Raw genomic sequence first — 25514 nt, 5'->3', positions numbered from 1 at the left:
ATTTAATTGATTTAATTTAATTGACTCCTGGACACACTGATTTTTCTATAGATATCCTAGTTTACCTGCGATCCTCTTACTGAAATATGCAGCTATTGCTCCTTTCTTAGAGATGCCAGTGGGCCAGAAGAGAGCAAAGTGCTTGATAAATATAATCTGCTGTTGCCACAAGTGCTTATAGTGCTTATCAATAACTGCCTTTCTGTTTGAAAGGTTCAGACAATCACAAAAGAGATTACAGAAATGCTAGAAAACTTGTCAGGGAACTGAATGTAACGCACTTGTCCCTCTCTCTGGTATATGCTCTCCTCAGAGAGAGCAAAACCCTGCATACCTTCCTCACGTGGCTGAAATGAATGGGACTGCTCTCCTAAATGAAGAGAGACGCTTTCCATCCAGAATGTACAGGGTTGAGTAAATTAAATTGTATTATATTAAAAAATATACTCCAGTAAGGCTTTGTGACTTTTGATTCAAACGTCTCCTGTAGAACTCTTTTTGGGTACAAATCGCAGTACGCATGAAACAGAACAATTCAACGCTGGTCAGCTGACAGCCAGAATACCTGGGTTGGGGAATAGATTCTGGTTTCTTGGCTCTGGGAGACAGTATGCTGAGCGTGCCATGACCCAGAGTGGTGGGTTGGTGAAAATCCTCTGTCATCAGTCACACTGAAGCTTGGGGCCGCCCACTGCCATAAATCAATCAATCAGTCAATCATTTATTAATCAGGTACTTGCATTTTCATAGTTAATATAAAAATGGGCTCCAGACAATGCCTTCTCTATAATGATAATCTAGTTTTGTATTACACTGGGGGGGTTTACCTTAAATGAATCCATCCTTTTTCTAAAACTGTGACATATTAATCTGAACAAGGCCTTGCCAATTGTATAGAAACAAATTAAGCCCCACTGAAAGATCAGCACTGCAAAATACATATGCTCATGAACAACACGAGCACGTAAATAGTTCTTTCAAGTCAAGCCACTTCTTTGAGGAACTACTAAGTTCTGGATTTGGAATTTAGATCCTTAATGTAGGGTTTAAGTTCTGCACAGACCTTTTCACTAGGTAAATTCAACCTAAAGTCAGCATCTTTTGGGGGAATGTCTGACTGACGATAATCTTACCAGAAGAAAATACAAATGATGTGTTCCAAGTCTACATGATAGCATGGTGCAATTAACATTTTTAAAGGGTGAGCAGGTATATTTCATTTAAGAAAGAACTTTAGATTCTAAAACTCCTTGACTAGACTTTTGAGGGTTATTGCTGCCAATTTTCATGGAGCATTTAACAATAAAGGATCTTCTCAGTTTATTATTCTGAAAGTCACATGAAAAGAGAGTCCTCTTCTAGATCCGGACTGGCTTAACTGCTTTTAAGTCTTTGGGCAATTCTAAATATCTTTTCCAGCCAATGACGGGCAAGGCCATCTTCAGAGTGACTACTCTGACTTCATTAAATGCCTACCACAATACTCTCCCTGTTGTAAATGGCACACTAAACGCTGAAGGATGACTGCCTTTAACAGCCTCCCTGGTTTCAAATAATTGGTCGTATTTTTATTCATATGGCAGGTGAATAGAACAAACATTTCTATTATTCCATGCAGAACAGAAACGTATGATAATAAATGGAAAAGAAAAATAATTTCTACAAATTCATTGTGATCTCTACTTATACACTGGAAGACAAAATAACTGTAAACATAATGATGGAATGTAAACATATTTTGTTGGAGCCTACGTGGTTAGGCAAAGCAAACCAATTAATAGAAAACATATTCTTCCTGACAGTTCCTCCAGCTCTTTAATATTACACACATTTAATGCTAATTGAAGCTTGGTTTTAGCTAATAAATTTTCTTTCATGTTAAGCTTATTTAGCACAACCCTTTTGCTCAAATTTCCTCATGTAATTTAACAAGCTATCTGTGTTTAGGAGTAGTTGGTTATTTTCTTGAATATTGAGATAGATGATAGGAGTTTACCAGCTAATGGAAATCTGCTCTCTTACAGTCCCATTTGTGTTTTCCAAAGTGTCCCCAAATCTCCAACCAGCTAACACCCTAGTGACTGGAGTGGGGTGTCCAGTGTTCCTCACCTGGAAAGAGGTGTCTTTAAAGAATCACCATAGTAGCTCCTCTCACCTTGCTTAGGTGGCTAAACATAAATGGGACAGGACCTCTTTCTGGAGACTGTAAGCAGCACTTAATTCTCCTACTGACTGTACAAGTTACCAAGATAGTTGAAGAAGAAGGGTGTACCATGAATCTGAAGCACAGGGACAAGCGGGATAGCTCCTTTACCTGGTTTTCCTTAAGTGCTGAGCCACTCACCCATCCATGGGGATACGCACCATGGGACCATGTCACCGTTAAGCACTTCAGAAAATCAGACTTTAAGGATTTCGGAATAGACTCAGGAAAACAGAGGTAGATAATTTATGAATTTAGTTTATGAAAATATAAGTCTTATTTGTAGAGAACAAAGAAGTTTGAAAATGACATGATATGAAAGTCACTCTTTGGGAGACAATATTTCATCAAGTGATGAAAAATTGTGATGATCACTTCTTTTTTACTTGCTAAGCTTTAGCAGTGTTTAGAAATTAATCACGCTAAATAATCTAAACACTGTTTATATGGGACTGAAGCTGAACCTTGTTTTCCTCTTGATGGGATTTTTTTCCAGATTAGGTTTCTGTTTCAGCTATTGCTCAGCAAACCCAGCAGTATTTCCCGTGAACTCTTCCATAATGAAGTAGCTGCAAGTTAAACTTCTGGGATGGCAGGCGACTCCTTCACTTCCAGACTAAATTAATTGCTTCCTCTTGGTCTGTCAAGTTTTTTATTCTATAATTTTAGGACCGGAAACATTTATGCATGTTACAACTCTTCCTTGTTGGACTGTCAGGATAGTGCCAAATTAAGCATACCGGGGAGTGAAGTCGTCTTTTTTACTCGAAGCACAAGCCTACAATGGATGGTAAACACTGTGACCTCACTCATGGATCTGAACGCTGACTCTTTACTTTCTGTGCCTTTTCCATGCTGGCCCAGCCTAACCAGTCTATGTGTCCCCCTACAGCCACAACACACCTATGAACTGGAAATCCTAGTACACTGGACTCCAGTGGAGTACTGTACTCCTCAGTGGAGGGTACAGGGCATGACATAGCTCTGCAAACACAGAGCATAGGGTATTGTGCACTTCCGCAGCTTTCCAAGTGGAAACCGAGACAGCAAAGCCAATGCTCACTCCTTGAGTTTGCAGCTCAAGCTGAAGAAGTTAGAAATCTACCCATCATTCTTCTGCACCAGAAAAGCTAGCCTCCACCTAAGCATGCTTTCTAGAGAATAAAAAGCTATTTGAAAGGAGAGACCAACAGTTCAAAGAGTACAACTCCTGTTGTATTTGCTATTAATAAATAGGCATAATGTTCCTGCTTCAGCAAAGTGAACGAAAGCAACATGCAAACCTGCAGTCCTTACTCTTTATAGGATCTTGGGAATCCCACGACACAACAGATGTTGTAGACTGCTTAGCCAGTCTCCCCAGTAAAGTTCAATTTGCTGCAAAAGTTCCAGCTCTTGCTTTACACAGACTCATCGAATTGTCTAGGTTGGAAGGGACCTTGAAGATCATCAAGTCCAACCATCAACCTAACACTGCCAAAACCACCACTAAACCATGTCCCCAAGCACCACGTCTACCCGTCTTTTAAATACCTCCTTTTGAGGCCTTACAGAAAGGACCTATGAAATCAATAGGACCTTCTCATTGCTTTCACTGTGCGCAGGACCAGTCCACTGCAGAGAAGTTCCTGGGTACCAGAACGCTGAGCTCTGAACTGTTGGAGCTACATTGCTCCTGTCCATCTGCTCTGCCTTTCTTTTTAAACACCGCACATGGGCTAGCCTAAAACTCTTTTCCCAGACGCCTATATTTCTAGCTTAACTTGGCTTACCAGATTTAATTTTCTATGCTTTCTACCTCACTGACTTGTGGAATACTTTTGCATTTTTCAGGATAAAAAAGATGGACAGGACCTTACAATTTTGTATTGTCAAAAGATACTCTTTGTATTTTTAGCCAGATACACTACTTGAGACAGGGTATATTGCCTGATTTGGTCAATGAAATTAACTGAGTTGTTACAGTTGCTGCTCCAGTTTTGGACTTTGAACAGACCAGAGAAACAGGCAATATATGTCAGATGCTGAGCGGCACAATGAAATTTGTGCACACTGCTATTCCTCTTAAGCAACATAGCTGAAGCTGGGACCCTGAAATCTCTGAAATTTGGGCTATTTTTTATACAATAGCTGCTTTTGACAGTGTCCTTTGAGGCTGCTTAGTTTAGGTTTCACTACATCGGCATATTAATGTTATAGCCTTGGTTAAAGCTGAAGAGCTTGCTCACCTACGGTGGGAGGGAGCTCGCAGGAAGCGTTGCATATACCCTGCTTAGGGCAGCCCCGCCACTGGCAGCAGGTGGGGGGCTAGTTTGTGACTCCTGCACTTGCCACATCGCAGCCAGGAGTTTATCGGGGAGCGCTGCAAGTGGGAAAGTGGTGCCTATGTGCTTCTTGACTTTTGGTCCTTCACAGGTGTGGCAAATCATTAGGTGACCTCGCCAATCCCCTACTCTGGATGGACTTTCTGTCAGTGCGGTTTATATTCTGCCAGCTATGGGATGATTCCTGTACTGTTGAGCAAAATTAGGAAAGCGAAAGAGGTTTTCATGTTTTTGCTTTTACAGTCATATTCGGACTAAATATATTGACTACTACTGTATCAGCAGTAAACGTATATTGCCTCCTTTCCCCATTAATACAAAGGATAATCCTTCTATTTGTTTTCTCTCTCCTTACTCTACTGTAAACATGTAGCTCTAAAACATACCGCAATTCAAACTATCTGGTTACACTTTTTCTCAAACAGTAAGGTAGGTGCTGCTGCTTTTTCTTAAATGTGATGTGATGCTTGTAATTTCCTTGTATTACAATACAAAATTGTGCCTCTCGTAGGCCAACAATTCTTTGAAAGTAATTGTATAGATACTTCAGTACACAGGAAGAAATTGCTGATGGTTAAGCAATGGAATTTCCCCGCACTTCAAAAAAGGCTGTCCAAGTGCAAGATATTGCAAAGTGCTGATCATATTATACTGTCAACTGTACGTTCACTTGTTTTTACTAGCATATGTATTTTAATGGGACAAAATAAAGATTACATTGACTCATTATCTTTATATTACATAACTAGCTGATTACTAGCACGATGCAAACTTTTCTAATTCTCCTATCATAAAAAAAGTATTTTCCCAACAGTGGTGAAACTCTGTCAGCATAACAGTCAGCCTAGTATCGGCAAGTTCAACAAATATTATGGACTTTATAAAGATTACTGTACGTCTTTTAACAAACAGGAGTATTTTAAATTAACTATCTGAACATTTTGATTAAAAGAAAGCATATTTCTACAATGCTTAGCAGCATATGTAATGGCATATAATGAATACATAAATACGTAGTAGAGACTGACCTTCATTTTAAGATTTTGGGAAGACTGTAGGAATTAGCCAATACAGAGATTAATAAAATGCTTCCTGAAGATATAAACAATCTGTCTGCTCTGAGTGTCCTGGAAGCTACCTCAAAGGCTAGTCTGTCCTATTTTCCATACCACAGGTATGTATTTGTGGCCACAGAAAATGTTCTTTTAAGCATGCAATGTACTTAGTACCCAAGCATGCTTAGTCTGTAGTAAGTACATTGCCAGGCATCCACATTGGCAGCCAACAGAATGTCCTTTAGGCAGCAGTATACTCAGAAGCCGTACAGCATATTAGACTACCTCAAGCATGGAGCAAGCCCAGAAAATGCTTTTCCATCACAGCATATATATACAGACAGAAGGCTGGAAATGAGCCAGACGTTGTAAGAACCTCAAAGAGACTATGGTGCAATAAAGTTCAGCCTCTACAGTGCAGCCACCCACGTGCACAGAAGTCAGGCTATGCACACTTCCAGTGTGTTACTGCCTTGCGTCAAGAAAAGCCTACTCTAGCTCATGTTTGTTCCCACCTCTTAATGGGACAGTTGAGTACCAGCTCGTTACTTGGAACGTCTTCACATATGGTATCCCTAGGGCTGCCAAGAATGACTGAAAATACTGGAAGTGAACAATGGGAGAGACTCAGTAATCACCTTCCTTAGTCCTCAGACTTGACACAAGCAGGGCTGAGGCATGCAAAAGAACAGCATTTCAAACAGAAGGTCAGCTTCTGCTAGTTTGAGATTTGATGTATAACTAAGTTATTTTCTTGTGCAAAATACATACACAGCACAGACTATGCTGCTGTGAACCTTCCCTACTTCACAGTTCTTATGCCTATGCCGTAACAAGGACCTGAACTTTGTGCCACATGAAGTCTTAGCTCTCTTTGATGAGATTACAAGTATGAATTAGATCAGCTGTGATGTAGCAAGAAGACCTTTGAGAACTAAATCTGCAGGCTGATACTCACACGGAGTGTAATTCAGTTTGGAATTATTCAGCAAGACTTACTTTAAACGTTGTCATTTACTAAGTAGACACTTATGTTTTAAAAGCTATATTGGATGCTGTTTCACAGGATCATATTATCGTACTGTGATTCATTTTTAACCCATTAGCAGGCCTGTGGGAATGGTATGGTACTATAGACTCCATAGACTGCCTGAAAACCAAGTATATGATCCTACTGTCTGCCAACTGACTGGAAGTGAAGCTATCAAGTTTCAGCGCAGCTCCACATGTAACTGGTCCCTAAGCACCACTACTTCAGATACTCTTGTTTACAAACTCATGAGGAAATTTGGGAGCTGAAGGGCTGGAAATCTGATAATGTCCTCAGGACAGGGTGGGTAGGTGTAAGATGGTATGGTACAGTAGGAGAGCTTGCACAGTTTTGTTCTATGAACAGAGGACTTCACTCTCCGGGGCTGTCAGATCCAGCAATTTCTGTATGAATTCTTTTGAAAACCAAATTCACATCCCCTTTTCACCACCACATGTATTTTAAAAAGGTATTTCTATGTTACAAGTAGAAACAAGGGAAAAACCCCTAGCTCCAAGTATCTGAAATTTTAAACTATAGTTGAATTTCCAGTTCACATAAATGTTTTTGGTCTAAAGTCTCTCAGCCCCCAAATTTGGGTAACCATATGAAAGATGACAAATCTAGAAAAAACCCAAGCCTTACCTTCTTGTAGAGACTTCTCAGGTCTCTGTACTGCCACATACTATTGAGGACCTGAGATGCTGCTTTCACCACTTTTGGCGAATGCCTGTTATACACATATATTAAAAAGGGAGAGAGAGAGAGAGAGAAAGAAAGAGTGAGAAAGAGACTGTTAATTACAAGACTACATTCATCCCAATTTTCAAATGCATTGCTATGGATTTAAACCCACAATTAAAACTGTGTTTTAAATGTACCATAAGATCTTTGGTTTGCATCTTGGAGACCAATATGTTTTTAAGCAAGGGCAATACATCTTATTTCTATAGTACTAATTATTCAGTGATGAGCAAAATGTGTGTTCCTCAGCACACTGAGAACAAGGATTCATGCTGAAAGCATAAGAAGAGGAACGGGAGAGGCAGCAACTGGCAAAATGGTTGAGGACCCAACTGGATTATGTACATCTAAGAAGATGTCCTGGCTACAACTTTTGGCATAAAGGACAAGAAGTCAGAGCCAGAGTTTCTTTTTCTATAAGCTGCCAAACTTCAACTCATGACAGCGTGGCTCAACACATTAAGTGCCTCTTAGCAGTTGCCAAAAGAAACTCTGTGGATGGGTGATGAGCACTGTTTTTTAAGTGCAGAGCCAAGATGCAGAAATTCAACTGATTACAAAAAGTCAGGACAAATTTCATTAGGAATCTAAATTAGGACTGGTATCTTGCTTGCACCATTACCCTTCAACAATGGCAATGTGATGTCATGTTGAAAACCAACTTCACACGGACTTTCTCTTCAGAAAGGTTTTGAAAGAAGCTCTACACTATTACTACAATCAGTTGGAGTCATATATTCCTCTTGGAATTGTAACTATAAAAAACCCCCTAAAAAAAAATAAATATCAGAGAGTATTCAGCTCAGTGAAGAAGAAATAGAAAAGGACCAGGAAGGTAACCCAGCCCACTGAGGAAGCATACACTGTGCTGTACCAATAACACACATAAAGCAGCAGAGTGCTAGAAAACCTTGCAAAGGCCAAAGTCTGGAGTGAGGACTGATGGAGTTCAGGGCAGTCACTGAGGTGATTCATCTTTTACTCAGAAAAGGCACATGGATTGCAAAACCAAAGAGAAACCAGAAAACCAGCAGCGTATGTTACTGTTTTGGGCAGGAAATCTTCTCAGGGGTCAGGCTCTGGTGCATTTTTTGATCTCTGAGAAGGACCACTGGTAGGCTGACACTCAAGCGGTGAAGCAATATTCATGATCCAACTGATTCAATTAACTTATACAGTGTTTTCCTAGTAATTTATCTGGTGCTCTTTTTTTCCCCCTTTTCTTGCATTTCTCACCCAGAGTACAGCAGTAGGTGGGTAATTGGTGAATAAACAGAAATTTGATAAACCCTTTCAAACATAATTGTTTTTATTATACTCCCAGCTGTACTGGCTAGTGGGGTGCTGGTAGCATGGAGTAACCAGGAAAATAACTGCGCCAACCATACTGTGAGTACTGAGGAGAAATGGGAGCTATGCAAAGCCAATATGGGCTTGGCCAATATGACCTTATGAACACCAATTCTCTTGTGCCATCACAGAGGGAAAGCGCTCAAGCCCTGGGCATGTTCCAAGGGCCAGCGTGGACAGGCCCACGCTCTTGGCACTGACAGATACCAGGATGCATGGCCACGCCGGTATCCTGCACTCGTAGAAGCAGACGCTTCATACTGGACAAGATAAATTCATACTGAAGTGTTTTACTGTATTAAAATGAGCATGTCAGAATTTGCTATCAGTCCAACAACCAGCAATTCTGATTTTTAAACAATGGATTACCTATAAGAAATCAAACCAAAGCAATGGTGCACAATACTAACATTTCTGAAAGCTGAAAAATGGAACTTCTGCTTAAGATGGGCATTAGTAGCACTGTGCGTTCACAGGCTTTCTTGTTCTAGAACTGTGCAACCTGTAAGAGTAATAACACAGGACCGCAACTCAAAGTACTTGAGAGGAGGGATATGTATCATGATTTGGGAGGGCATTTTGGAATTACTCAGCACTACCTGGGCTAAATAATTTCATGCAACATAGATATGTCTCTCACAGTTCGGAGGAATACTTAGGGAATTATACCCCTGGGTCCTCATAAAACTGCCTGTGATACTCGGAAAATTCCAGACTCAACAGGTATTAATAATCTCTACCAGGTAATGAACAGGTAGACAAATGTATTATTCTGAGGGAAGACACATTAAACTTAAGAGAAATGGATATGAACCTGCTTGCAATATCAGTACATTTGATCTAGATTTAATAATAATAAAAATGAAAATGTAAATAAATCAGCAGAGCACGGGGAGCTCCCACAACTGGAATCACACACTTCGTTACACTACTCCTTTTTACCCCTTACAATTAGAATGTGAGAATGTTTCAATAATGAATTTGGTATGAAACGAAAAGGGTGACAATAGAGGAAAAGAAATGTGATTAAATTACATTGGCAATGCTCCGATCACATAGGCGAGCATAAGTTCTCATACCAAATGTAAGGTGCATAAATCTTTCCTTCAGGTTGTGGCCTGGCTTTGTGGGGCTCTTTTAGAGCTCTGATGCTGCAGTAGGCTGTGTGATGACAGCTTCGAGTAGGTGGACTGATGGGTTTTGTACACTACAGTGAAGGCTTTTTGTTTTCAAACTGCCATAGTCCCATTGCACTATACTTCTGCAGGTTGACAAATATGAGAACCGGGCTGTCTGTTTTAGGCAAAAGAAGGATAAAGAATGAACTCTTCGTGAAGAGTGCGTACATAGGAAAACAGACAAGATGAAACCATAGCTGCTCTGAAAATGTCACAGTCGTGTGTAAGATCTTTGCATGTTTTGGTGCCTCACAAAGTAGCCTGCAGGTATCCTAGTGCTCTCTCAGAAGCTGGTGGTGGGATAATCCATGGATCCATTTCTCTACTATGCCCCACCTTACCAGCAAGCCGGTGGCAGGGAAAAGGGTGCTGTGAAGAGGGACAGTGACTTTACATTCTTCACTCCCAGAGCAAGAGGAGCAGTAACAGAGCTATGGTGAGGTCCCTTCCTTTCACAGGATCCCTTCACCTGCACATCACCCCTTCTGCAGGCTGCAATCCGACAGCTCTGGTCCCTAATGTTTATCAGGATCTTCTGGAAGTGCTTAAAGGTAGCAGTTACGTAGATAATTACTCTTCCTTAAACTGCACGTGCAGTGCACTCCATGCACTGCTGACGGTAGGTCAAAAATAAACCACAGCAGAGGCTTTTGCTATTGGTATTCTCTGTTTCTCGTCACCTTTCACACTGGACATATGATTTCTGATGAAACTAAAGAATTCAACTCACGATTGCACAGAAGAGGCAAACACATTCAGGACTAGTGATAACTACGGGAGATGTTAAAAAGGGTGCAAGGTGATTTGCAAAACATACTTGTCTCCTTTACTCTTAGATATGCCAACCAGTTTCTCAATGCCGCCTGCGTCTCGTAAGGCCTTGGCATTCTCCATGTTTTTAGTGATGACTTCATGCAGAGTGCAGCAAATGGCAGTAACGGTGTCATCAGACATGGCCTTGCTCGCTGAGCTGTTGCTGTTGTTAGCGCCTGGCAGTCGGTGGACCAGATCCCTCATGGCATACTTGCCTTTGTTGAAAGAAAATGAAGGGAGAATTCAGAAGATACAGTAATAAAGGGTGATGGAGAAGAAGTACAGGGAAAACACGCAAGAGTATTAGCACCATTTGTATCATTGCATGTGATCTAATTGGCTACCGATACTATTTTGGAGCAAGCCACATTCATACGATTGCACGTTCAAGCATTTCACACATTCGGGACTTTTAGTATTTCCATATTACACCAGTTAGAGACTTCAGATATGGGCTACACCATGCCCTTATGAGAATGAAATGATGACCGTACAGGCCAAGTATATGTATAAAGATAACCTGAATACCACAACTTACAGAGCTTGGCAAGTACCCATCTCCCATCACACAACTCATAAGTTACTACAAATAAAATGTGTGTCAGTTGTTAAAAACACTACAGTGAATGCAAAACCAACGGCATCATTGTTATTATTTGTGAAAAAGTCTCCTCTGAAAGGCTAGTTTCATGGAACAAGGTGAATTCTATACTACATACAGTAATTTACCTCGGTTTATTAGTGTTTCTATGACTGTTGCTTAGTCAGTGCTCAGAGATGACATTGCACTCTTCTTCCACACATCCTTAGTTGCATGCATGGTATCGACCAGAAAGGAAGCCTTTCTGACATATATTGCTGTCTGATATTTAGAGGTTATTTTATAAAACACTAACTGCCAGAACTTAAAATCTCCTAAAATGAAAGGTGCATCCAATTTTTTAAATGGTCACAATGAACTGCAGACATGAAAAAGGAATTCTGTTGACTATAACTTTTTTCATGTTTAAATGAACAACGATTATTTTTTTTTTTCAAAATTGAGCCTGAAATTCATGTAGTGCTTGTGAAAATACCACAAGAGCAGCTTCTGAGAATTTTTATATATATATACACACTGAAATGTAAATATATATAAATGTAGGGCAGGATTAGCACCAGCACAGACATACGAGAAGGCTCACACCAGTTCTAGAGGGTCACTATTATGGTAAAATGGCAGCTCAGTCCTTCAACGTGATGAAGACAAGATCAGAGAGGGTGAGGGCCTGATGGAGTTGTTGCTGAGGTCAGTGAAACAACTCTGAATCACCTTCAGTGCAGCTGTTCTCAAAATCTGCATACAGCAATCACCATGAGAGTGTATCATGCAGGATGAAAAGGACAGGAAGATTGGGAAAGATAAATATAATTAGTAATCTAATCTACATCACATTTTATGAATGAAATAATCAGGTATGATTATTGTATATAATATGATAATTTAATCAGATTTTTTGATAACTTAAAAAAGTTCTGATCAATTAGTATTTATAAGTACTTATTAAAAATCTTATTTCTGAATTCATAAATTCAGTTGTGTATGTCCATATTTGAAAGAAGAGGTAAAAGGAAAATCACATCTTTTAACTATCAAATGTCAAACTATTTTTATTTCTCATAATTTTGCCTGCTGTGGTAGAAATACAGCCAGTCATTTGGAACAGAATATTCATAGTATAGATAAAAACTAAAACTTCTATACTGAAATTTTAAACCTAAAGGGTATCAAATGGACTTTGTGGTAATGTGAGATCTTAGAAACTGCTCACTCTATATCACATAAAAGCATTCCTGATTATAAAAAGCATAACATGACCAACAAATTGTGTGCAGTAGGATTTGAATCTCACTGGTGTGCTGCAATACAAATAGAAATCTTTATCCTCAAACATTTTTATTTCTTTGCATTTAATATTTAATTGGTCATTTGCATTATTAGCTTTTCAGCAATATTATTAATATCAGATGCAGTACAGATGTTAACACCACTTTCTCTTTCAGAAATGGTTTGTTTGAGCAAACTGAAAATCTTTCTTTTCCCTACATGTATATGAAACACCATTCAAGAACAGCGTGAAATGCTATTTTACATCTGCATCTGTTTGTTCTATGTAACATTAACACATTAATAGTTGCCTATCACTTACAGTGATTACTTCAGTCTGTAGCATATAGTAAATTAAGCTTGTGTATCAAAAAAAACCCACCAACCCGACCATAATTTGCCATAGTTTTTACTCTTCTAGTGCAGTGTCTGCCACGGGTGAGGAGTAAGTACAAGCAGATAAATTAGATCAGTGAGGCTTTCTGCTTTACCCTGTACAGACCAATGTTCCTTTTTCTTTTCGTACCTCACTTAAAGCTCAATGGAGCGTCTCACCATCTCAGTCCTCTGGTGGAACCAGCTGTCAGTGATCATTCCATTAGAAGCCAAAGACTGTGTCCCTTACCACTGGGTACAAGGAAATCTGGATGACTGCCTCAAGCAGATTTCTTTCCTCAAATTGGCCTAGTATTCCAGGCAATAGCACTCATGCCAGTATGCATGCCTAGACACACAAGATGCTTCTTATGATAAATAAAGGCTTTGGAGCTGTCAGGAAAGGCTCAGTGGGAAAACTAAACTAAACACAATCAAACATGGTAGAAGCATTCTGGACATGTCGATGCTGAACAGTTCTAATATTTCTGTTGTGCACACACCTAAGTTAGGCATGAGAAGACCAAATCAGTATTAGATACTTCAAAACAGTAAACCAGGCTTTTTATAGATAACGTGTAACAGTGGGACAGTACAGTGCAAGCTGGTGTCCAGTTTGGAGACATCCCTCAACAGAACCTGTAATGATAATGACAGGTCCCTAGTGCCGCCAGCAGCTGCCTGTGGGGGAGACAGGCTTCCTCCTCCCTGCCCTGTCCCGGAGGTGCAGCGAAAGCCAGAACCGCCACCTCCAACAGAGCTGCTGACACACGCAGGTAAAGCAGGTGACCACATAGACAGGCAGCATCGCTCCAACTGTCCTTCCAGAGGTTCACCAGGAAAAGGTGGTACACTATCTGGAAGACGAGGGGAGTGGCTGGGCTACAGGGTCAACCCTGTCACTGTTTACATGCTCTTAAAATCTAGTAACAAGTGTAACTGTTAACACATTTTCTGCAGTTTTAGAACTTCGAACACTTTGTTAGCTATTTGAAAATATGTTTGGGATGAGAAAAATACCCTCCTTAGCCATAAAAACTGTGTCATCAATTTAATTTAATTCAAAACATATGAACTTATATTGAAAAAGCAGTAAATTTGCTTTAATATAGAGTTAAATCATGAAAGTTAAAAGTTAAGGGCTATTCTTTATACTGTAGAATACATTCCGCAGTAACTTGCTGGCATTCCAAATGTATTTTCTAAAACTATACATAGTTCACAGAATCACAGAATTGCTGAGGTTGGAAGGAACCTTTAAGATTATCAAGTCCAACCATTAACCTACCCTGGCAAAAACCACTTCTAAACCATGTCTCTAAGTACCACATCTACCCTTTTTTTAAACACTTCCAGGGATGGCGAATCCACCACCTCCCTGGGCAGCCTATTCCAATGTTTAATAACCCTTTCAGTTAAAAAGTGTTTCCTAATATTCAATGTAAACCTCCCCTGACATAACTTTTTTCCCATTTCCTCTCATAACCCATCTCCTCTCGTCCTATCATTTGTCACCAGGGAGAAGAGGTCAGCCCCCACCTCTCTACAGCCTCCTTTCAGGTAGTTGTCGAGGGTGATAAGGTGTCCCCTCAGCCTCCTCTTCTCCAGGCTAAACAACCCCAATACCCTCAGCCGCTCCTCATAAGACTTGTCCTCCAGACCCCTCACCAGCTTTGTAGCCCTCCTCTGGACACGCTCCAACACCTCAATGTCTTTCTTGTAGTGAGTGGCCCAAAACTGAACACAGTACTCTAGGTGGGGCCTCACCAGTGCCAAGTACAGGGGGATGATGACTTCCCCCGTCCTGCTCACCACACTATTTCTGATGCAGGCCAGGATGCTGTTGGCCTTCTTGGCCACCTGGGCACACTGCTGGCTCATATTCAGCCGGCTATCCACTAACACCCCCAGGTCCTTTTCTGCTGGGCAGCTTTCAAGCCACTCCGCCCCAATCCTGTAGTGCTGCATGGGGTTGTTGTGACCCAAGTGCAGGACCCGGCACTTGGACTTGTTGAACCTCATACCATTGGTCTCGGCCCATCGATTCAGCCTGTCCAGATCCCTCCGCAGAGCCTTCCTACCCTCAAGCAGATCAACACGCCCGCCTAGTTTAGTGTCGTCTGCGAACTTACTGAGGGTGCATTCCATCCCCTCATCCAGGTCATTGATAAAGATATTAAAGAGAACGGGCACCAGCACCGATCCCTGGGGGACACCACTTGTGACTGGACACCAACTGGATTTAACTCCATTCACCACCACTCTCTGGGCGTGGCCATCCAGCCAGTTTTTTACCCAGCGAAGAGTACACCTGTCCAGGCCATGAGCAGCCAGTTTCCCCAGGAGAATGCTGTGGGAAACGGTGTCAAAAGCTTTGCTAAAATCCAGGTAGATATAGATATATGCAGGTAGATCCACAGCTTTTCCCTCATCCACTAAGCGGGTCACCTTATCATAGAAGGAGATCAGGTTTGTCAGGCATGACCTGCCTTTCACAAACCCATGCTGTTAATAAATAGTTAATAAATTACTGCGCTATATTAACAGAAAAAAAAAAAGTTATCAGTTAACTTCTTCTGTCTCAGTTATGTTCCTGCTGCTTTACAATAGGCGTGAAGGAGAGAAGAGTCATGTTTTTTAGCATTAACTATAGAAGAAATTCTACTCTAGTTTAGAGTGGTGCAAATGTCAAGTAATGCCAACGAAGCACAGCTACTGCTACATCAGCTCAACACTGCTGACAATGTATGTGATCCTTGACTTTTGCATTAGTGTATGTTATAATCTGCAGAGCATCTGCATTTGGTATTACCTTTTCAATGTTAAGAACCTCTTCTGAAAGCAGACTGAAACATACGGATGGAAACTAGTCTTGTAATGTCAGCAAAGCTTTATCTAGCACTACTAGTAGGAAGGTTGGGGAATTCAACTTGCAGCTCGAGAAGTCTCCCTGAGCTGAGGAAGTGAGAACTGATGAGGGCTTGGGAGGAAAGGAGGATGTGTGTGAAAATGATATTAAAAATAAATAGCATTGTTAATTTTTGTTAGAGTTCATACAGAACTGTTTTGTCTACAAGTGAATTGAATTTTTTCTGTGAGCAACATTACACATTGTAAGACCTCAAAATAATTTGATGCTTTTAAAGAGGATTTACATAATATGATTAAACATAACCACCAGCTTGACAAGAAAAAAAAATTATTTGTTCCATTTCACTCATAAAGGAAGGAAGACATTAAATAGCTATAATTTGGGGGCAGTGTCACAAGAATAGGGTTGTCCTGTAGGTGTTTGGGACAGCATTTTTCTGAAACTATACATTTTGAAGTTATTTTTCTAAGATAAGACTTTTATCACTGTTTTATATTGATATTGGGATTTGTACACCTTCTTTGTAATATGACAAGGTTTGCTTACTAAACATTTCAACAATACAGATTTAACATCTTTTCCTTCGCATGATAAAGTCTCATTAGCACCTTAGTACATGCCTTCGTTACTTTAATTCCGGAAACTTTTTCCTTCATAGGATCGAACTGATAGCTGTCCTAAGAAAGATTCTGCCCTCAGAGCAAAACTGCAGAGCAAACTATTATTCTGGTAGATATAACAGGAGTAAAATCATCACAGATAAGGTTCCATTTCTGGAAATATTTCCCTACTATTGCCTTGAGACAAATTCACTGCTGGTGTAACCCCATTGACTTAATTTCCATTTTCACTCATCTTTGAAAAATGACTTTGACACAATGGCATATTTATTAAATAGTTGTGGCATGGTTCTTAGTTTGAGAGAACAAGACTAGGAAAATTAACGTATTGAAAACACAAGAAACCTCAAACAGATACTAATTCAAACTAAGAATCCTGTCCTAGAGGTAGAGCTTGTTCTAATAAAAGTAATACATCACCATTTTTCCCCTCAAAGATACCCATTAATTCCCATCTTATGGCTAGATAATATAAAAATAGCAAAACACCACCTAATTTTGTTGTAATGCTACAGATACCCTATCCCAGAACTATCAGTGTCTGTATGTCACAATATATATGAAGTTTGCTCTCTTGGTTCGAACATGTGTGCTGTGCTTAAATTTCCAGACATACATGGTTTTGTGCATTTTCATTATCCTTTAGGACCATTCAACTTCAGTATTTCACAGCCTTTTTTGGAAAGAATATTACTGGGAGAGCTTTTATTATTACTTTCAATCATTATTTAATAAACGTGCCCAAACTGTCTACTTAATTTGGATGGAACAAATTTTGATCACGAGTCAGTGTATTCAACTGATAGTCTAATAAATTAGAGTGTATTCATCACATGATAGCAGTGGCAGAAATACCACTACTGTATTTGATAAAGAGTTCATTTGTGTACCATATTTTCTCTTGCAGATGCTGTTGTTTTAAGATGTAATTAATAATCACTAATAATCACTAGTGTAGCACCTGAAAGTGCTCCTCAGAGTCCAGGTGTCATTTACCAGAGGAACCCTGTCCCTTCTCTGAACAGTGGAAATCTTCAGTACACAATGAGGTGCAAGAGTGAGGTTTAAGAGCCCACAAAATATTATTATGCTTAGTACAGTATGTAGCAAACTCTGGGCTCGGACTGCCTAGGTAGCAAAACGTGTTTTGTAGGCGTCAGAGCAGCAGTGAATCCCATGCAATTTAAGAGGGTAAAGGTTTGTTAGTTTTCATAGGGACACTCTCTTCTGCCACTGAAACACTGAAGGAAGAAAAACTACCCCGAATTTTAAAGGCAAAATAGGTTAAGAGGTAAGAAATGCTGTCAGCCTGGGTCTTAGAGTCAAACACATGTAGCTTTTTGTGGGACAGAGGAGAAAGCAAACTGGAGAAGATGAAGCAGGGTAATGCCAGAGCTGCTGGGCCAGCCGCAAAGGCAGTGGATGGAAGGAGACAAAATTACATTTTTGAAAGCAAGAAAGGCTGCAGTACTGAGACTGAGATATACTTGTCCATGTGAGCAGATGATTATTCCTCAGGCTTTAGGAGGCACCAGGAAAAGTGTACGTGATTCAAGAACAAGAAATAATCTATCTGACGTGGCAATGTTGGTTTGTAAAGGAGGACCCCTATTTCAGAAGACAGAACACTACAAACCGAAATAAGGGTGATTAGCACCACGTGACATGACCACCTCCAGACAGGCCTTCCACCACAACCACTGCCAGTAACTTTGCTATCCAATCCTCTCCATAATAGTCTCTAGCATTGCCGACTGCAGCATACATTGGATATGAAGGAACTACAAATCACAACACCTTGTACACAGCAACTCTCCCTTCCCTTTGTCTGGTGCCCTCTGGTTTGACGTGACTTAAGCTGTTGACAGGGCAGATTTATGCAACTCAAATGCAGTGGCTACTGTCAAACCCACATGGCCTGACCAATGCTAGCTAATGGTCTGTGATGTTGCTCACCACAATAGATCAGTTTTAAGTTCCTAAGACTTCAATACTCCTGTGCATGAAGGAGTATTGGATGAGGAAAGTGGAGAAAAACCTGAGCAGTAGAATTGAAAAGCATGCACCCAAAAAGGATGGGCCCCACCACTTTGAGCAGGTGTCAGAGAACAGAGGATTTTGGATCAGTTTGGGATTTAGGTGTAAAAGGAAAGCTAAAACCATTTTTTAGGCATGTAGGGGGCAATTCATCTATCCATACATAGGGGGCTAACGCAGTTTCAAATGTCCTTACATACCTGAGATGTCTGCACAGAGTTAGTTTGCCTACAGAAGATACACAAATCAAAGTATGGAAAAGCAGACGAAGACAAGGTAGGATGCCCTATGGTCTTTAATGTTTAATGCTTATCTTTAAGCACCTGAATCTCACTCCCCATGTTTGGCCAAAAATGTTTTTTAGGTAGCCAAGTCCTTTTACATCTTATGTTAGGGATGTGCATAAACATTTGTAGTCTCTGGCACTGCAGAGTTAACACATATGAAGACATTTCACTACATAATGTTAATTGACTACAGTCCTGTAATTATCTCTATCCAAAAAAATATCATCTCAGTTCAATCATTTGTAAGGGAATGAGTGATGAGTTAACTTAGACTGTTTTGAGTAAGCACCTCAAAACTCGTGGGCTGAAGCCACTACTTTAGCTGCTTCACATTAAGCCTAGCCTGCCAATTAAGTTGGGATAATGAGTGCTTTGAGCTAGAGAACAATGCCGGATTTCACCTCCTTGCAGGTTTATTTGAACTTAAGTTTTAAGATGCTGTGGAGATAAATTATTTTAGGAGAAGACAGAAAGAATAAAAAATGTTACACACACATGCCCTCCTGTGCCCCCAAGCACCAAGGTGCACTTTGCTGACGGCTGCTGAGACAGAACAAAAGATCAGATGGAGGTCTCAGATTCCCTCTTCCCCTCAGAAAAATGATACATACTTTTCACTTTTCCACCACCTCTGAAGACAGGCAGCAAGATTTCAAGATATAAGATTGGTATTCAGTATGGACCATGACAAAGGAACAATATCTTCCCTGATGTATTGTATGTGATGTGCCATTCATTGGTTTTCTTTTTTAAAAATCTTTTTTATTAAGAATACAATCAGCCATAGGTAGTATAGCATATAAAGCCCTTCAGGGAGCAGGAATAGTAATCTTTTACAGTGTCAGGGAGGAAACCCTCAAACTTTCATAGCGTGATGAAAGCACGTGAACCACCAATATCTGTGTTGGCAATGTCATTGAGATTTGCTGTAAAAGGATCAGATATCTAAGATAGTAACCAATATAGAAGCTTTTATCTTTTAGAAAAGATTAAAGATGCCAGTTCTATGATTCTATATTTTGCAAGAGACAGGTATGGCATGAGAACTTGGAATGACAAAGGGCACGGCCACAACAGGGTTGCAAGAGCAGTATGTATACAAGCTGATAGCATTGGATAAAGACAAAAGAGAAGCATTTTGGTATTTTCACCCTGAACATGCCATGGGAAATCACAACCAGGTGCAACGCAATCACTGCTTTTCAGGAAATTGCTTTCTCAGATCCATCATCCTTCATAGATTTTCTTTCCTGAAGCAGCATTTTAACCCAGCCACTTCCCTCCTTCAGCTTCTCTGCGTCCAGAAATGTAACTTTTTGATTTCATGTATTTCCTGCCTCCCTCTGGCTGATCATTTTTCTTGCTTTTAACTCCCCTTCTCAGGGCTGCCCCCTCTCCCCTCTATTACATGACTGATATTTTTTCTTCCTTGAGCTGTACCCCCTTGGCCCTCTGGGTCTTAACCACTAAGCTTTCATGTTCCTTCTGCCATCTCTTGCCTATCTGATATTTAAGCGTGTATCTCTCCATCTGCCCGGTCTGCCAAGATTTTCTATTCTCTCCTCATTTTGGTTTACACACCTTCAGTTTGATGCTCAGCTAGATCCTGTTTTTGTCACACCCCTGCACACCCATGACCTCCCCCCACCTCCCCCCACCTCAGCTCCTGCTGTTTAATGTTCTGAACTAAAGGAAATTTTAGCTAGCTCACAAGCACAGATAGCTCACAAGAGCTATTGCTCTTGTACTACTCTTGTTGTCTCTTTTGTACATTTTAATTTCATAGACAGCTATCTATTTAATGTACTGTTACTCCTAATACTGATTTTACTCCTCTCTCAATGGAATACCTTCATATCTGCATTTATCTCACACAGCAAGACCGCAGATATTCAGGCTTTGTATTAGCAGTTGACTTAAGACCTAGAGATTAAAGAACTTCCAAGGCTCTTTAGCTGGCCATAAACTGCTAATTCATACAGCATATCTGTCCCAACACGTGCTTTAAAGGCTAGATCTATGTTTACACTTTGCAAGCAGAAGTATTTCAGCTGGCTCCATTGGAGTTAATGCCAAAACTATAGCAGTGTATTGAGACCCTGCTGTACATCTCTGCATCTTTCACCCGACTTAGTCACCAAAGTTGCTGTCTTTTTGGCAGTGGTCATGGGATGCATGCTGCCACAGAAAAGTGTATTTCTGGAGAAACTAGCTCTCCTTTGTGGGAGTAGATATATGCAGCAGAACGGCCAGAAAACTAGCACAGAAATGGATTTACGGGCACCACAGCCAAATGGAGTTTCTGTTTCTTAACGGCACTTCTCACCCATCATAGTGGGTGGCTTCTATTTTGAATGTTATTCCATACATCAGCTGAGCAATCTCTACCCCCTCTCACGCTGCAGAGGCAAACCAAGCCTCACACACAGGCAGCCCAACTCAAGGTGCATGCTCTGACTTACACATCTTTGGGAAGAGGTGTAAGTGTTAATTGGTTGACTGTCTCACCCACACTGGGACTATAAAAAAGAGTCATCTGAAGTCCAGCTTGACCTGCCTATCTATAGACCTGATATGCCAAACAATTACTGGGTCCACAGAAGGAGAAAAATCTCCACCAACAAGCTTCTATTTGTCACCCTCAGCAGTAAAGGAAGCAGCATTTTTCAAGGTAAACTGTCACAAACCCAGAGATATTACTGCCTATCCATTGTTCCCCCTCCCTTGGACAGAAAAAAGGATTTGGGTGGTGGCTTTGGCACTCTCCCTTGCAGTCTTACCTTTGGTAGGTTGGCTGGGAACAAAAAATGACAGACCCAGGCTTACTGTTCTTGGACCCATGGAATTTGATCTTGCACGCTTGGGTTTTATGGATGGAGTCTATATGGGCAATCACTCAAAATAATTTCCTTTTAAATTCATTTTGTTTACATTTCCTTCTAAGTATACAAACTGAGAAAGGCATGGAAGGAGTTGTTAGCCTACCTATTGACCCAGGTAGTACAAATATATCTAATTATCAGTTCCTTTACACACCAACAGATCTATTTCTCATTTAGACTGCACCGACATCTTTCCTTTCATCTTTCCACTAGCCCCAGGTAAAAAAGATCTTGCAAAGGGAAGTGATTCCTCAGTTTAATTGCTGCAGGCTAAGTTTTCTGATTGCTGGAGCTGGTTTTAGTCCCTTGCTATCCTCTTCCCTGCTCCCTGCAGAGAATAGAGCTTTTGGAAGGCTAAATTTTAAAAAATATAGTCGTTTAATTAATGTTATGATTAATCAGTGTTTCTAAAGTGCTTTGAAGAGGAAAAGTGCTATGTGAGTGTTGAGTGGAATTTTAGTTTTATCTGTATTATTTTCTGAGATAGGATAATATTTTGTTAATAGCCTGATTCAGAGGACTTTAAATTAGGCCATAATGAAGAAATAAGAATGTAATCTATTTTTGGAAAAATAAGTTTAGGCTTCAAGATCTATGCCCTGATCCAACACCCATTAAAATTAATGAGCCTGTCTACCAATGTCAGAAGGTATTAAATTGGATTCATAAAGAAGCAGCTTTTCTTTTCAACTTTGGTTCTTACTTTGTGTCCAAAACAGAACAAGGTTCTGACAGAAGACTGATGTAGCCAGAGTGAACTGCAGCTAGACGGTATCCTGCTTTAACTGCCCATGAATCAATTGCTATTTATTTGCCACTTTCTTCTTCTTCGCTTATATTATAATATTGCCTGAAACTCCTTGTCAACAAATTTGTCCCCATTGTATGGTCTGAAAGACTGATTATTTTTGCATGCTCTTATATGCAGTTACAACTATATCACGGTGAAACATACAAAAATCCTTATGTTTAGAGATTTACATTAAAATATTAAGAGAAGTAAAACCAAAATGGATCCTCATGATATATTCTGTTATTAATGATTAAATAAAATGCATAGATGTAAATGTGTTAGCTCAATAAATACAAGTCTTGGTAAAGTAACAGTGTCTTTTGAAAACAACTCTTCCAACAAATATCAAAACCACTCCAGGTCATACTGCAATGTTCATATACTCCTTAATTACTGTAATGTTCAAACATTTCTTAAGTCATCACCATGAAAACTCTACATGGAACAGTTAAGAAAATTAATCTGTGTATGACGGCAAAACAACAATACTGAGGATACATATCAGTATTTCGCATTGCCTTATTCTCATAGGAAGGGCAAAAATGCATCTGATAACCTTCCTTAACTAATGTAATTATATTATTTTTTTTGTTCCGACTATACCACAGCTAGTTTTTACCTTTCTCATAAAAAGCATCCTCAGGTTTTCTTAGTTATACAGAAATTGTGGCAAATGAATTCTAGCCGACTCCTCCATTGGGGTACAGATCTATGAGAGCACAGTTCTGTTTGTACTTCCTCAGGAGGTGGGAGCCAAAGCGTTCACAATGTGACTTTGTTTTGGGTTGTGCTACTGCTGTTCCTTTCAATGTAACAGCTCCAGGTGGCATCTTCAGGCTAGTAGCTGATCAGATCTTTTCTCTAGTGGCCCTCAAAGAAACCTTGCCTCCAGACATCCATTTGAGCCTGCTCAGTGGCACTAAATTACTGCTTTTTTAACCTGAGTCACAGCTGCTCGCCTACATCTGAGTAACACATGGAGGGAGCATTCCGAGGACTGTGCACTCACTGAATTTCCTTCTCTTACCTCCATGGGGATGCAATTGCCCAGAGGGCAACAGTACACAAGTCAGACTTGATCTTCTTGGAGATCTAGTAGGACAGAGGAGATCTGCTTAAGGCAAAGCCCATAACCTCTTAGATCCTTCAAGTTAATCTCTCTGACCTCTGCATTGTTGGCTGATCTCTGCTACTACCAAAGAGGGGGAGAATTGGACAAGTCTTCCAAAAGTCGTCTACTCTCTCCAGACTTGGGGAAAAGAAGAATCTGCTAGAGATCATCTGACTCCCTGGCTCCACACTCCTTATCCTAATGATCAGAGTGCTCTGAAAGACTAGGGTGGAGTCAGACTGAAAATTTGACATGTACCTAGCAGCCTTGTCATGGGACAAGGAGGTTCCTTGACACGGTTCCAGGAGGCAGTGAGGACCAGTATCACTTTTCCTCCCCGGCACCTTTGCTGTGGGAGCAGTGGCTGGACGTTTGCATGTCACGGGAACATGGCAGATTATAAACTGTATTCTGCATTGCGGGTGAAAAATGGGACATCAGATTTGAAGTGCTAGAAAAGACTTAACAACAACATCAAAAAAGCAAAGCAGAAAAATATACGCTTTCAGTCAAACAGAACAGGTGAGAGGTCAGATACAATGCCAACTTCCTAACCACAGGAGATTCAGAGGACAACATTCCCAAATGTAAACTATTTCTTGATAGACTGCTCCACTGCAAATGATAAATTAAATTTGCCGAATGTCATGTTCCCTTTGTGAGAGCAACCACTGTTGTCAGTGTCACCTTGAAAAATTTTGCAAACAAATATATGACTTTGCATATACTCATGCTAATAGTATGCATTTTCATCTACTTAAAATTAGCACTCTGATTATTTGCTAGGAAATCCTGAGTTATGAAATCCAAATAATGTATAAAACATACCACTTTAAGAGCACCCTGAGTAGTACACAATCTAATAGATCCTGTAACTTTTCTCCTGAGAGGAGTAAGTAATGAGGCAATTTATTTTCCTCATGTTGCACATTAGATCTACCAAACAGCAGGTGAACTCTGAACACCATCACTGCACATTCTTTTGGTACACGGAGCTGAGTTAGTGCTTTATGTTGCAAAATCTGGAAACTTGGACTAGGAGCTTTTTTCTCCTTCTCGGGATTTTGAGAAGAAAAGGAAATTGAAAGCCTGTATCTTGAATAAAATGCCAGGACAGCCATAAACTAACAGGATCATTCACTGATTAATTACAAGACTAAGTTCCCTATGTTAGAAAGACTACCCCACCTCTGCTCCTGTTCCCTGAAGGGCTAAGTATACAAAACTGAGGTGTAACCATGCATGAATGAGGTGGACCTTGATACTTCTGGTAGCAAAAATGAAACAAAAATTTGAACAGAACACTTGAGGTCGTCAGGATCCTCTAGAGGTCTAGTCCAAACTCTCTGCTCAAAGTAGGGCCAGATTGGTGTTTTCTTATACTTGGATGGAATTTGCTATATTTCAGTTTGTGCCCATGACCCCTTGTCCTATCACTGGGCGTCACCAACTGTCTGGCTCTGTTCTCTTTACACCCTCCCATCACGCATTTGGACACTTGTGTAAGATGCCCCTGAGCCTCCTCTTCTCCAGGCTGAACAGTCCCAGCTCTCTCAGCCTCTCCTCACAGGAGAGATGCTCCAGCCCTACAATCATCCTTGAGGCCCTTCACTGTACTCTCTCCAGTATGTCCATGCCTCTTGTACGGGGGAGCCCAGAACTGGACCCAGTACTCCAGGTGCGGCCTCACCAGTGCTGAGTAGAGGGGAAGGATCACCTCCCTTGACCTGCTGGTAACACCCCTAACATAGCCCAGGAGGCTGTTGGCTTTTTTTGCTGCTAGGGCACACTGCTGACTCATGGGGTTTTTTAGATTTTTCTTGGCAATTACAGTGATGGTGATGTTGCCGGTACAGTGACTGTGAGATGAGATTTGTTAGGCCCTTACCCTAACTCTGGCTGCTAAGCCTAAGCCCTCGTAAACCCGACTCCTAACCCTTACCCTACACTCTCCTCTAATCCCTACCACAAAG

At 40.5% G+C, this 25514-nt stretch overlaps 1 protein-coding gene across 1 annotated transcript in view; it reads right to left on the bottom strand.

Moving 5' to 3' along the window:
- The window catches only part of CTNND2 (catenin delta 2), a gene marked incomplete at both ends in the record, with an annotated part of 573915 nt that overhangs the window by 28842 nt on the left and 519559 nt on the right, over positions 1-25514 (bottom strand). The window contains 2 exons of the mRNA XM_082479407.1: positions 7258-7342; positions 10702-10912. Of these exons, the coding sequence (XP_082335533.1) occupies positions 7258-7342; positions 10702-10912 (296 nt within the window). The remainder of the gene's footprint in view (positions 1-7257; positions 7343-10701; positions 10913-25514) is intronic.

Source organism: Vanellus vanellus (genome assembly GCF_965231255.1).
Source record: "Vanellus vanellus genome assembly, chromosome: 2".
Classification (NCBI taxonomy): domain Eukaryota; kingdom Metazoa; phylum Chordata; class Aves; order Charadriiformes; family Charadriidae; genus Vanellus; species Vanellus vanellus.
This window is presented reverse-complemented; position numbering and strand designations above follow the sequence as displayed.